The sequence below is a fragment of the Oryx dammah genome, unplaced genomic scaffold, assembly GCF_014754425.2.
Source record: "Oryx dammah isolate SB20612 unplaced genomic scaffold, SCBI_Odam_1.1 HiC_scaffold_28, whole genome shotgun sequence".
Classification (NCBI taxonomy): domain Eukaryota; kingdom Metazoa; phylum Chordata; class Mammalia; order Artiodactyla; family Bovidae; genus Oryx; species Oryx dammah.
Window position 1 is genome coordinate 26,055,006 of NW_024070212.1, and position 14,003 is coordinate 26,069,008.

At 40.5% G+C, this 14,003-nt stretch overlaps 1 protein-coding gene across 1 annotated transcript in view; it reads right to left on the minus strand.

The window, feature by feature from the left end:
* SLC22A15 (solute carrier family 22 member 15) overlaps nucleotides 1–14,003 on the minus strand; it is a 97,763-nt gene that overhangs the window by 67,762 nt on the left and 15,998 nt on the right. The window contains exon 2 of the mRNA XM_040230960.1: nucleotides 12,237–12,449. Within this exon, the coding sequence (XP_040086894.1) occupies nucleotides 12,237–12,449 (213 nt within the window). The remainder of the gene's footprint in view (nucleotides 1–12,236; nucleotides 12,450–14,003) is intronic.

Here is a 14,003-nt window from a genome sequence, read left to right on the forward strand (position 1 = left end):
AAATCTACAGTGATATACGTATAAGCAGGGTGGATAATGGTATATGCTAGTATGTACATCTCAGCGGAGTTACATAGGTGGGAATGGGGAAGAGGACAGGTGAGTAACCAGGGAGAGGGAGAGAGGGCAGGGAAGAAAGAGTGAAAAGGGGAAGACACATGGAGACACACACAGAAAGACACAGAGACACCAGAGAAAGAGACTGAAAGACAAGTTAGAGACAGCCAGTGAGACAGAGACACAGACAAAGGCAGAGAGGAAGAAATGGTACAGATACAGAGAGACAGAAACTGAGATGGGAAAGGTGGGGGTACAGAGGGACTCAGAATGACAAAATGACAGAGACAGAGGGATACAGGAAACAGGAGAGAGAAAAGGAGAAGGGGAGGAAGGAAGGCAGGAAGCAGACAGAGTTACAGTATGACAAAGACAGATGGCAGGAGAGATCATGACTCACAGACACAAGCAGTGATAAGAAGAGGGACCTGAAGCTGCTATCATGGGAAGGTAAGGTAAAGGGCCATCTCAATCAGCTCTTTATCTCCTCTTTCTCCAAGCTGCTCTAAAGACCTGCAGCACTTTGCTGCTGCTAAGTCGCTTCAGTCGTGTCCGACTCTGTGCGACCCCATAGACGGCAGCCCACCAGGCTCCCCCGTCCCTGGGATTCTCCAGGGGAAGATATTTAATTCCATTTCTCCTGCATCTACCAACTTTCTGTCTTGGGAATCATAGCCCTCTGGGGTCCCTTCCCTTCTTATTCAGTCTCTAGTCAAGTTGTGCTATAGGCGAGCTTCCCAAGAGTCAAGGTGCCAGCACAGGAGACCAGCTGTTGACTAAGTGCCCATTGCTGCTGTCTTAGAGGATACGGTCTAATAGTACTCTCCTTCTTCGTATCAAGGCTTCCTCTGGCATCAGGCATGCAGTAGTTGCTCAACAACATTTGCTAAGAATGGTGTCCCTCAAGTGATAACTAAAAGGACTCCTAATTACAGATTTCCTAAGTATTAATTTAATTCAATTCCACTGAAATTTGTTACGTGTCTACGATGCTGAAGCATGGCGTCACTGTGTTATCTAATTTACTTTAAAGTATTAAGCACATTCAGCGGGATATTATGCATTGGTATTACTTAGGTCAAGCTTTCACCCTAGTACCACGAGCATTCTCATCAAGGTTGCATTGTCCAGCGGTGGTCAGCTGGCCTTCTCTTCAGAAAGCCCTTTCTCCATCATTGTCTCTATCAACAAAGGATGCTTTGCTTATTCTTGATTAAAATAGTGGCCTGTTGACTAGCAATGATGAATATTAAAAATGGGCCATCCCTAGTGAAATTAGACAGTCAAGATACACAGATTAGCTCAACATATTTTAAAGATACTCACTAACCTTCCATGAGTTTTTCAGATAACCCAGTATGTTTTGTACTCTATAGAGGTGATGCCCTAGGTTAAAACCCCTGCTTGGTCCTGAGCCAGTATGAACTCTGGAAAGTTCTCTATGTTTGAAGCTGTGGGAAGGTGGGTATCTGTACCCTGACTACGGAAAATTGGGGTTTGCCTGTAGTGCCCTGCCATGCAGGCAATGTACAGAACACCTATAAAACCAGAGTTTAGACTTTTAAAGCCTGAAAGAAAGATTATTTTGAACTTCTCTGAGAATAAGAATTGAGTTAATAAGTTAATAAGTTCATTTATACTTGTGGTGGAATCTGGCCTGAGATCTACTTTCACTATAATGTGGTTAATGGATTTGTTGGAGAGCAGACTTATGGCTTTCACCCATTTCAAAATTCTATGGGAGCAATAAATAGAACCAGAGCTTTTTGGAGAAATGCCTAGTCCCACCGTTAGACTAGGAAGATGCAAGATAAACCCAGACTGTCTTGTTATGCCAAAAATTTTTTAAGTGCTCATAAAAAAAAAAAAAAAGTGGGCACATCAAAAGGACACAGGATTTTCAGCTCCAGGAAGATGGAGTAAACAAAGAGTGATTTTGTGATTTTTAAGAAAATATATATATTTGGTCATTCAGATGACCAAATGAGGATGTATCTGTCACATATATTCAGTCTTCATTCATAGTTCCTGGTTCACAGCTCCCAAACCCTTGGAACTCCTGAGCTTAGTATAAGAGTAATGGAGTAATTGTCTCTTGTCTTTCATTCCTGAAAAATGCTTCAGGGAAGGTGACTTTTGGGTCCCACCCTGGAGGAGGAAATGGCACTCCAGTATTCTTGCCTGGAGAATTCCATGGACAGAGGAACCTGGCAGGCTACAGTCCATCGGGTCGCAAAGAGTTGTCCACTTACATGGACATATGAGTGACTAATACACACACAAGGGACTTACATGGACATATGAGTGACTAATACACACACAAGGGTGGAGGCTGGTTGCTGAGAAAACAAACCCTGTGAGTAGAGGGTTAGATCTTTTAGTCTCAACCTCCATCCCTCCCCCTAAACTCCAGGGAGAGGAGAAGGGATGAAATTTAAATTAATCACCAATAGCCAATGATTTAATTGGTCGTGGTAATGAAGCCTCCAAAAATCCAAACTAAACTAAAAGATACAATGAATGGATTCAACAGCAGACTAGAGGAACAGAGGACACAGAAGAAAGAATCAGTAAACTTGAAAACAGAATAGGAAACAATCTGAAAACAAAACAGACTAAAAAAAAATGAACAAAAATTCAGGGGTCTCTGGGGCTAAAACAAAAGAATTAATATTTCTGTCACTGGAGTTCTAGAAGGAAAGGAGAAAGGAGGAAATATTAAAAAGAAAGAAAGAAAGAAAAAGTACATGAATAAATAACAGCAGAAAATGTTCTAAGCTGTCAAGAGATAAAAATCTAAAGATCCAAGAAGCTCAGTAAATCCCAAGTAAGGTAAGTCTGAAGAAATCAACGTCAGGAAACATCATAGTCTAACTTCTAAATATTGACTTCCCTGGTGGCTCAGTCGGTAAAGCCCCAAAAATAAACAACCCTAAAAGTATCAAGAGGTACCTGCCAACATAGGTCCATCTAGTCAAGACTATGGTTTTTCCAGTAGTCATGTATGGATGTGAGAATTGGAGTATAAAGAAGGCTGAGCGCCGAAGAATTCATGCTTTTGACCTCTGGTGTCGGAGAAGACTCTTGAGAGTCCCTTGGACTACAAGGAGATCCAACCAGTCCATCCTAAAGGAGATCAGTCTTGCGTGTTCATTGGAAGGACTGATGTTGAAGTTGAAACTCCAATACTTCAGCCACCTGATGCTAAGAGTTGACTCATTTGAAAAGACCCTGATGCTGGGAAAGATTGAAGGCAGGAGGAGAAGGGGACGATAGGAGATGAGATGGCTGGATGGCATCACCGACTCAATGGACATGAGTTTCTGTAAACTCTGGAGGTTGGTGATGGACAGGGAGGCCTGGTGTGCTGTGGTCCACGGGGTTGCAGAGTCAGACACGACTGCGCAACTGAACTAAACTGAATACAGGAGGGAAAAAAAAATTCAAATAATACCATATTTTACATCACAAACCATAAAGGCTAGAAGGAAGTGGCACAGGAAATTTTAAATGCAGAATAAAAAGATTCTAAACCAAGAGTTTTCTAACCAGTGAAAATAAGAGATGAAGAAGAAATCCAGACAGTCTTTGATAGGAGTAGCATGGAAACATACACACTAACATACATAAAACAGCCAGTAGGAATTTGCCATATGACTCAGGGAACTCAAACTAGGGGTCTGTGACAACACAGAAGGGTAGGATTGGGTGGGAGGTGGGAGGGAGTTTCAAGGTGGGGGTACATATGTATACCTATCACTGACTCATGCTGATGTGTGGCAGAAACCAACACAATATTGTAAAGCAATTATCCTTCAGTTAAAAAGAAATTGTTTTAAAAGATAGTATTGGATAAAGAAAAAAAATCTGTCACCATCAGAAAGTGAAAGTGAAGTCGCTCAGTCGTGTCCAACTCTTTGTGACCCCATGGACTGTAGCCTATCAGGCTCCTCCGTCCATAGGATTTTCCAGGCAAGAGTGCTGGAGTGGATTGCCATTTCCTTCTCCAGGGGAACTTCCCGACCCAGGAATCGAACCCGGGTCTCCCGCATTGCAGGCAGATGCTTTACCGTCTGAGCCACCAGCTAATGGCAATTTTCTAGAAAGGAAAAAAAACACAAAAGAAGGGATTCTGAAACATCAGGAAGAAAGAAAAATATAACAAAAGATGGGGATAAATACAATAGATTTTTCTTTTCATCATGAGTTTCCTAAATTATGTTTAATGGTTGAAGCAAAAATTATAATGTAATATGGTTCTACAAGTATATAGAAAAATATTTAAGACAATTATAAACGTGAGGGCAAAGGGATATAAGATGAGGTAAAGTTTCTGTTTGTCACTCATATTGGTGATCTGACATTAGTAGACTGTGGTAAGTTTTAGTGTGTGTGTGTATATATATACACACACACATACACAACACACATACACACACACACACACACTGATGCAAACAGCAATCACTAAAATAGCTAGCCAAAGAGATACAGTCAAAAACACTGTAGATAAGTCACCAGAATCCTAAAAAATGTTCAAGCAATCTACCAGAAGGCAAGGAAAATAAAAGAGAAAAATAAACAAAAACTCAGAGAACAAAATAATAATAACGTGAAAGAGGTAAGCCCTAACATACAAAGAATTGCATTAAATGTAAATTATTTAAATACACAAATAAAGACAAAGATTGACAGTCCAGATTTTAAAACTTGATCCAGTTATATGCTATCTATAAGAAACTAATTTTATATATCACGATACAGGCAAATTGAAAGTAAAAGGAGGAAAAAATATATATCAAACTGTCACACGAGTGTATGTTCCTCAATTCTTTGTCTCGTCACAACAAAGATTTGGAGTGACGGACATTAAAGCCCCCTCAGTGAGTCACAGCTCTCAGGTCTTGGATAGACCGTGTTATAGCTCTCAGGTCTCAAATGGACCGTGTTATAGCTCTTAGACAAATCAGTGTTACAGCTCTATTTTATTTAGAAGGCAGCAGGAAAATCCATCTTTGAGGCGTGAGGGTACGTCGATCGAAAGACACAAGGAGAAGAGCGCCCCAGAGCAAGGGAAAGAGAGAGAGCTGGCTTTGGCTCTTCTGTTTATATGTTTATCTCTCCCTGGGCCTGTCCTATGTAAATTGGGCCAGCCAAGAGTGTTGTTTGTTTTATGTGAGGTCCTCACTCCAGTCCTCGAACCTTCTTTTGTTTTATTTTTGCAGGCTTTTTCCTTCCTTGTCTTGGGGCCACTGCCATTTTGGATTCCTTTTCCCTGTTCTACCTACCTAACATTACCAAAACTAATTAAAGAAGGCAGGAGTGGCTATAATAATATCAAATAAATCACATTTCAGAACAAGAAAATGATCAGGGAAATTATAAAATGATAAAAAGGTCAACCTTTCAGGTCAAGATTCAAGAAGACATAGCAATCATAAATCCACATACATACAACAAACAGAACTATAAAATTATGAAGCAAAAACTGAGAGTAGTAAAAGGAGAACTCAGCACATCCATAATTATAATTGAAGACATAAACACTCCTCTCTTGACAGTTTATAGAAAAACAAAACAGAAAATCAGCAGGGATACACAAGAACTCAACAATACCATCAACCAACAGGATCTCAATAATATTTATCAAGTACTCCATCCCAAAGCAGCAGAATATACATTTGGTTCATGTGCCAATGGAACATACACCCGAGAGAGACCAAATCCCAGGCTATAAAAGAAACGTCAACAAATTTAAAAGAATTGAAATTATCCAGAGAGTTTCCTCTGACTATAAAAGAATCAAACTAGAAATCAAAAAAAGAAAGCTAACAAAAAAAATCTCCAAACATTTAGGAAACTAAGGAGCATACTTAATAATCATTGGGTCAAACCTCAAGGAAAAACCTCAAGGAGGAAAAAAAACCACATTGATCTAAATGAAAATGAAAATACAACATCAAAATTTGTGGGGCATAGCTAAAGCAGTCCTGAGAGGGAAATTTCCATTACTAATTGCCTATATTTGCAAAGAGAAAGGCAATAGACTCATCAATAGACTACCACCTCTAGAATCGAAAAAAGAAAAAAGAGAAAGAAACTCAAAGCAAACAAAAGAACATAAATTAATAAAAGTGCAAACAGGGAGGGAGGTGGGAGGGGGGTTCAGGAGTGGGAACTTATGTACACCCGTGGCAGATTCATGTTTATGTATGGCAAAAACCAATACAGTATTGTAAAGTAAAAAAATAAAAATTAAAAATAAATAAATAAAAGAGAAAAAAGGTGAAAACAGAAAAAATATCAATAAAACAAAATGTCAGTTCTTTAAAAAGATCAATAAAATTGACAAAATCCTATCATGACAAGTAATTAAGAAAGGACAGAAATCACCAATACTGATATTTTGTTACCAATACTATAACAAAAGAGGATATCATTTCAGACTCTGCATACATCAAAAGGGAAATAAAGTAATACAATGAACAACTCTATACACATAAATTTGAAAACTTAGATGAAATGGATCAATTCTCTGAAAATCAGAGACTGCCCCAACTCACAATACTATGTAGATCATTTAATTAGTCTTATATCTTTTGAGGAAACTGAATTCGTAATTTTAAAACTCCCAAAAAAGAAAACTAAAGACCCAGATAATTTCACTGAAGAATTCTTCCAAATGCTTTAAGGACTAACACCAATTCTCCACACTCACTTCCAGAAAACAAAAAGGGAGAGAACGTGTTTCAATTCATTTTATTCTGACACCAACACCAGACAAAGACAGTACAAAACAAGAAAAAGCTAGAGACCAATATCTCTAATGAATACAGAAGCAAAAATCCTTAACAAATTACTAGCATTTAAAATTCAGCAATCCACAAAAAGAAGTGTCTACCACGCAGAGATATAAGGCTGGTTCAGTATTTGAAAATCAAACAGTGCGACCCACCACGTTACAAGGTGGAGAAGGGAAACCACATGATCACCGCAACTTATGTAGAAAATTACAAAGTGGTATATTTGACAAAATTCAATACATGCTCACGATAAAAAAATAATATTGGAATGAAGGGGTTTCCTCAACATAATAAAAAATATCTACAAACACCAACAGCTAACATTAACCTTAATGGTAGAAGACTGCAGCCTCCCCATAAGACTGGGAACGATGTATGGATGCCACATAGACAAGAGGGCTAGGAGTTCTGGCAGAGCAACAGAGCAACAAAACACAAAAGCCGTGCGGTCTGCAACGGTAAAGATAAAACTGTCCTTATTTTTTACAAAACTATCTAGAAATCGCCAAAGGATCTTCAAAATATTCCTAGCATTAATGAGTCCATAACTACATAGATTAAACATGCAAAAATCAACTGTATTGCTACAAACCAGCAATGAACATACGAACACCAAAATTTAAAATACAATACCACTTAAAATCGCTCAACAACAACAACAACAAAAGAAGCATTTAGGATAAATCTAACAAAACATGTACAGGACTTATAAGCTAAAGTCTACAAAACACTGAAATCAAAGAATCCCTAAATAATACATACAGTGTTCGTGTATTGGAAGATGTAACACAGTAAAGATGCCATTTATCCTCAAACTGATATACAGGTTTAATGCAGCTCCTATCAAAATTGCAAGATTTTCTGCAGATACAGAAAAAAAGTTATCCTACAATTTACATGGAAAGCCAAAGGAACTAAGATAGCTAAAGCAACCTTTGAAAAAGAATAGTGAGAGAAACCAATCTATCTGCATAAAAGACTTATCATATAACTAAAGCAATATAACTAAACCTAGATGAGTCTTCAGAGAAGTAAGCTGAGTGAAAAACAGCCAATCCTAAAAGGCTACATGCATGATTGCATTTTTATAATATTCTTGAAATGAGGACATTAAAGTATAGGAGAACAGATCAGTGGTTACCAGGGAAACTGGATAGCGTTTGGAAAGGGTGGAAAGTCAGTATGTCTATATATAAATATATATGGCAACAGACCCTTGTGGTGATAGATATGTTCTGTGTCTTAGCCATATCAACATCATTATCCTGGTTGTGATATTATATTATGATTTTAAAAGATGCTACCATTGGGAAAAACTGGGTAAAGCGTTCATGGAATTTCTCCGTATTATTTACTGCAACTTCATGTCCATGGGGTCGCACAGAGTTGGACACGACTAAAGCGACTTAGCAGCAGCAGCAGCATGTAAATCTACAATTATCTCAAAAATTTTAATTACTAAAGAGCCACCTCAAAGAGGTTCCCACTGGTAAACTGGGAATAATTTAAGCACCAAAATAACTGAAGGCTATAATAAATTATAAATAGTTGAAAAGACTACATGGGGTTGCAAAGAGTATAGACACAACTGAGTGACTAACACTTTCACTTTCTTTCAGGAAGCCATTAGTATATACTAATGATAGAGAGAGAGAGATGGAGATAGACAAGCAGACAGATGGACAAGGAAGAAGAAAACGGCTTATTTACAGTAGAATCCAAAAAGATTTATGGCGATCTTCTCACAATGATAGAAATAGCAAATCATTATGTTGTACACCTGAAACTAATATAATGTTAAATGTCAACTGTAACTCAATTAAAAAAAAAAAACAAAAAACCCCAACTGGCAAAGATGGAAGAAGCACCAGAGTTAAGAATTTATCATTTTGTAACCATCATACTCTAGCTTGGCTTATGAAGCTAGAGCAATGGATGCTAAACTGGAGGGAGGGGGTTCTGATACAGAACAGCAAATTAGCATAATGTTAGTGACTCAACTCCGCATAGATTGCTTACTTCTTGAAATGAAAAAGAAAAAAAAAAAAAAAAAACAGTAACTGTACAGGGGAGAAATCAGGTAATATCTGGCATAGGTGGACAAACTTCACATCACCCCAAAAGGGCAGATGAATATTGTGTATCTCTATATGTGATCCCCTGTGGACACAACATTACTTATGTGTTTTTCTAACTGTGGATGCACACCCTGAAGGAGGAATCATCAGAAAGTTTGAAAGTGAAGAACACCCTAACTATTTAAAAGGGAGGTATCATGTATTCTTCAAAAGTATTGATATAAAAATGAAAGAAGGACTGAAGATACTAAACAGCTATGACAACTAAATGTAGTATGTGATCCTAAACTGAATTCAGTGGAAGAGAGGAAAGTTAGCACTATCAAGGATATTACTGGGTCAAGTGGGAAAACTGGGTATGAGTAGCAGATGTGAGGAAACATCAGCATTTCTTGAAATTGGTAAGTGCACTATGGCTTTGGAAGAGAACGTGCTTATTTTTAGGAAATATACACTGAAGTTGTCGCTGTTTAGTTGCTAAGTTGTATCCGATATCCAACTCCTGTAGGACCCCATGGACTGTAGCCCACCAGGCTCCTCTGTCCATGGGATTTTCCAGGCAAGAATACTGGAGGGGGTTGTTATTTCCTTCTCCAGGGATTGAACCTGTGTCTCCTGCACTGGCTGGCAGATTCTTTACCACTGAGCCGCCTGGGAAGCCAACATACTGAAGCATTTGGTTGTAAAAAAATAAATAAATAAAATAAATACCAATATGTGTAGCTTTCAAGTGGCTTTTAAAAATTAAGAAAAACAGATAGCACCAATGAGGTAAAATACTAACAACAGATGAAACTAAAGGATATAAGGGTAATCTTTACACTGTTCTTGCAATTTCTGTCAGTTTGAAATTATTTCCAAATAAAATAATTTTAAAGTCCTTCAGCTTTTGTTAACCAATCAAAAAGAAGTAAGATGTGGAGACTAATTTAGATAGGATCAATCAGTTTAGTCACACTCTTTGTGACCCCATGGACTGCAGCATGTCAGGCTTCCCTGTCCATCACCAACTCCCGGAGCTTGCTCAAACCCATGTCCATTGAATAGTTGATGCCATCCAACCATCTCATCCTCTGTCATCCCCTCCCACCTTCAGTCTTGCCCAGCATCAGGGTCTTTTCAAATGAGTCAGTTCGTAGCATCAGGTGGCCAAAGTATTGGATTTTCAGCTTCAGTATCAGTCCTTTCAATGAATATTCAGGACTGATTTCCTTTAGGATGGACTGGTTGGATCTCCTTGCAGTCCAAGGGACTTTCAAGAGCCTTCTTCAACACCACAATTCAAAAGCATCAATTCTTCAGTGCTCAGCTTTCCTTATAGTCCAACTCTCACATGACTACTGGAAAAACCATAGCTTTGACTAGACGGACCTTTGTTGGTAAAGTAATGTCTCTGCTTTTGAATATGCTATCTAGGTTGGTGATAACTTTTCTTCCAAGGAGCAAGCGTCTTTTAATTTCATGGCTGCAGTCACCATCTGCAGTGATTTAAATTGGATAGGCCCCTAAAAAGTATAATGTTAAGAGCACAGGCTTCTGGGTTAAGAGAAATTTGGGTTGAATCCTAGCTCTGCCCTTATTAGCTGACCTCAAGAAGTCTCAATTTCTTCATCTATAAAATGGGGGAAATAATGCTTACTTCATAAATTATTTTGAGAGTTAAATGAAACAAGGGCTGTAAAATATTACAATGCCTGGCTCATTGTTGTCACTGCACAAGGCCACTTATTATTGTTATAGGTGAGTAGTGGTGATATGCGTGGTGATGGTAGTTATTGTTGTGGCTGCGAGGAAGCCATGGAGACACAAAGATGACCAAAATAAGGTTTCTAAGCTCAAAGGATTTAAAAATATAGAGATGAACCATAAACTACAGTGTGTCACGGAAGTGCAAACAAAATGTTACTGGGGCAGAAACAAAAGTGTATTTACTTCTGGGCAGCTGGTCAGAAAAGACTTATCAGGGAAGGCGATGGTCACGTGAGCGGGAGAGGTAAGTCAAGATGTCACCGGGGAGAGGAGCGGGTGAATGGTGGGGCTGTCCTAACTGAGGTAAGAGGTGCAGTCTGAGAGCTTGGGGCATGTGTGGCAAGCAGGGGAGGCAGAGGGAAATACACAATGTGGCTGGAAAGCATACCCAGCACCAAGCTGGGGAGGGTAAAGGCCCTGAATGTAACATATAGGGTTTCACCGTGTGTGGTGGGAGAACCACTGGAGGTTTTTGGGTAAGGGGTGCTGGACTGTTGTCATGAAACCCCACTAGGCTAGAGTGTCAGCAGGCAAATGGATAGCTGGTGGGGACCAGGCAAAGGACACTGAGGATTTCAACTTTTTAACAACCAGCTGTGTCCGGGCCCTGCGCCTCTTATTCCAGAGTTTCTCTGCACCAGACTGTGGGCTCAGTTACACAGTCTTGTCCAACTCTTTGCGCTTCATGGACTGTAGCTCACCAGGCTCCTCTCCATATCTCTGGCATCTCCTGCATCGGCTGGGTGATTCTTTACCACTTAGCGCCACCAGGGGAGCCCTCACTCACCTATGTGGACTCAGCTTATTTACCTCAGGCTGGCCCAGAAGGCGCTCTGCTTACCAGAACGTTCTGGCTACCAAAATCCCCTTGAAGAGGAGGCTTCCTGCCCACACTGGGTGGTACTGTATGTATCTGATGTTGTACAGGCGAGGAGCCCCCAGGTGATCCACACGCAGGACTGCACTTAAACATGAACTGTGGGTGTTAAAGGTGAGTCATTGCACTTCTCTCTGTACTCTGTTGACTTTTGTGGATATAAGAAAGAGACATGAAGTTTTAATTCACTTTTTTTTAAGGGACACACTAGTCAAATTGGGGTTCTTCTAGAGCTCACGTGTGCATGCTCAGTCGCTTCAGTCAGACCGCCTCTTTGTGACACTATGCACTGCAGCCTGCCAGGCTCCTCTGTCCGGGGGATTCTCCAGGCAAGCATACGGGGTGGGGGAGGGGGGGTTGCCGTGCCCCCCCCAGGGGATCAGACCCACATCTCTTATGTCTCCTGCATTGGCAGGTGGGTTCTTTACCACTAGCGAGTGCCACCTGGGAGGCGCCTTCTGTTTGTGTCTTACTTAATCCAACTAGTTTGGTTAGGACTCACGCTTGTCCCATTTGTAGTAAGAAGGAAGAAGAAAGTGTTTTCAAAGGATGTTCAACTCTCAAATTTACTAGAAAGTGATTTGAAGATGGGCTGAAATTTAAATCAAGCAGACCACACAGTGGTGGATCCTTCAGTGGTCACGAGGGCCCGCTCCCACCTCCTGCAGTTACCTCGGAGGCGATGGAGGTAAAGCTGCTACTGAAGTGCACGTGCTTGTGCATCTCGCTGCCGTTGGCCGTCAGGAGCCAGGCCCCGAGGGCCTGGTCTTCACCAGCCGACTGGTTGCTGTGGCTCTGGTTGGGCAGGAGCTCGGCCAGGTCCCAGTGGTACGATGGTGTGGCCCCGACCAGCGCGATGAGGATGGCTTCTGTGGCCACGTAGAGCTGGAAGAGCAAACACACAGAGCAATCTAGGCTGGAAATGCAATTAGCAAGCTTACAAACCTTCAATGAGCAGTCTCGCTTTTGTGTCTGTAGGAGCTACAGAAATGAGATGCTTTAGAAACAAAGGAGAAAATGGAAGGAAGCTTCCTGATCTACCACAAACGGAACCCAGCTATCGCATCTGTAAAGCACCCTGTACTTCCTTCAAAGGTTTTTTCCTGCATTTGAGATACATCAGATCTGAGGGCACAGCATAGAATGGTTCCACACTCGCAGGGAGTATTACCCGCTCTGACTTAAACTAACATTCTAGTTATCTTCTCCTTAACACCACACATTAGTTCAGATAAGCAGTTTCCAGGGCACAGGAGTGTCTTGGTCTTGGATTCATGATCTAAACAAGAAAACATGTTGTGGCATAGTTAATGTTTCCAAAAACAGTATGTGTGTGTACATATATGTAAATCAACAAGATCACACAACAAGTGACTCCAGGTGGATTTTGTGTGTGTGTGTGTGTGTATATGTGTATATGTGTGTGTATATATATATATATATATATTATGAGAGAGTTAACTCAGGCAGGTTGATAAGAAGTCCAAGCCTAAGGCCCCTTTAACGAGGATGTAAACATTCCTTTGCCTTAGACAAGTAGGCCTCATGGTGAGCAGTATCTCTTGTTCAAGTACATGCCTCTTTTTGAGCTTTGGATGTACGCTATGGGAGAAGTGAAGTGAAGTGAAGTAGGTCAATCGTGTCCAACTCTTTGCAACCCTATGGACTGTCGCCTACCAGGCTTCTTAATCCATCGGATTTTCCAGGCAAGAGTACTAGAGTAGGTTACCATTTCCTTCTCCAGGGGATCTTCCCAACCCAGGGATCAAACCCGGGTCTCCCACATTGTAGGCAGATGCTTTACCCTCTGAGGCACCAGGGAATCCCACGCTTTGGGAGAAGGTCTGGGCAAAATTTTCACAGCCTTGAGGTTATTTTCTTTTCTATTCTCAGCAGCTAGCAGGAAAGTATAGAAGGTTCCACTTAAACTAGTGAGGCAGGTACTCTCCCGTCCACTTCCAGTGCCTCTATCCCTGTTACTTTAATAAAATCTATACAAAGCTCTGAGTGATTGAGACTGCCTCTGGTCCTGGAGTTAAATCTTCTCCTTGGGACCACGAATCCGGCAGCACTGATCACCGTTCACCATAAGCTGTAGTCTATGTGTGTGTGTACATACACATTCACACACATGGGGGAGGAAGGAAGCACGCTCTGTTAAAGCAAGGAAGCTTTATATGCACTTGAGTAGGTACTAAGGTATCCTATACAACTTACAAGATGTAAACAACTCAAAATCCTAGGTGCTCACCCAGGCTTTTAGCTGTAATTGTTGTTTAATCTTAACGGAGCTTCCCTCTAAAGAAAAAATATCTCATTCATTCAATCAATGATTATTTATTGAGCATATATGACATTTGTCACTGAACGTTTTGGGCTTTATGGCTATTCACAAAGCCATATTGAGTTTGTAAGCTGTTGAGCCCTGTGCAAACTTTT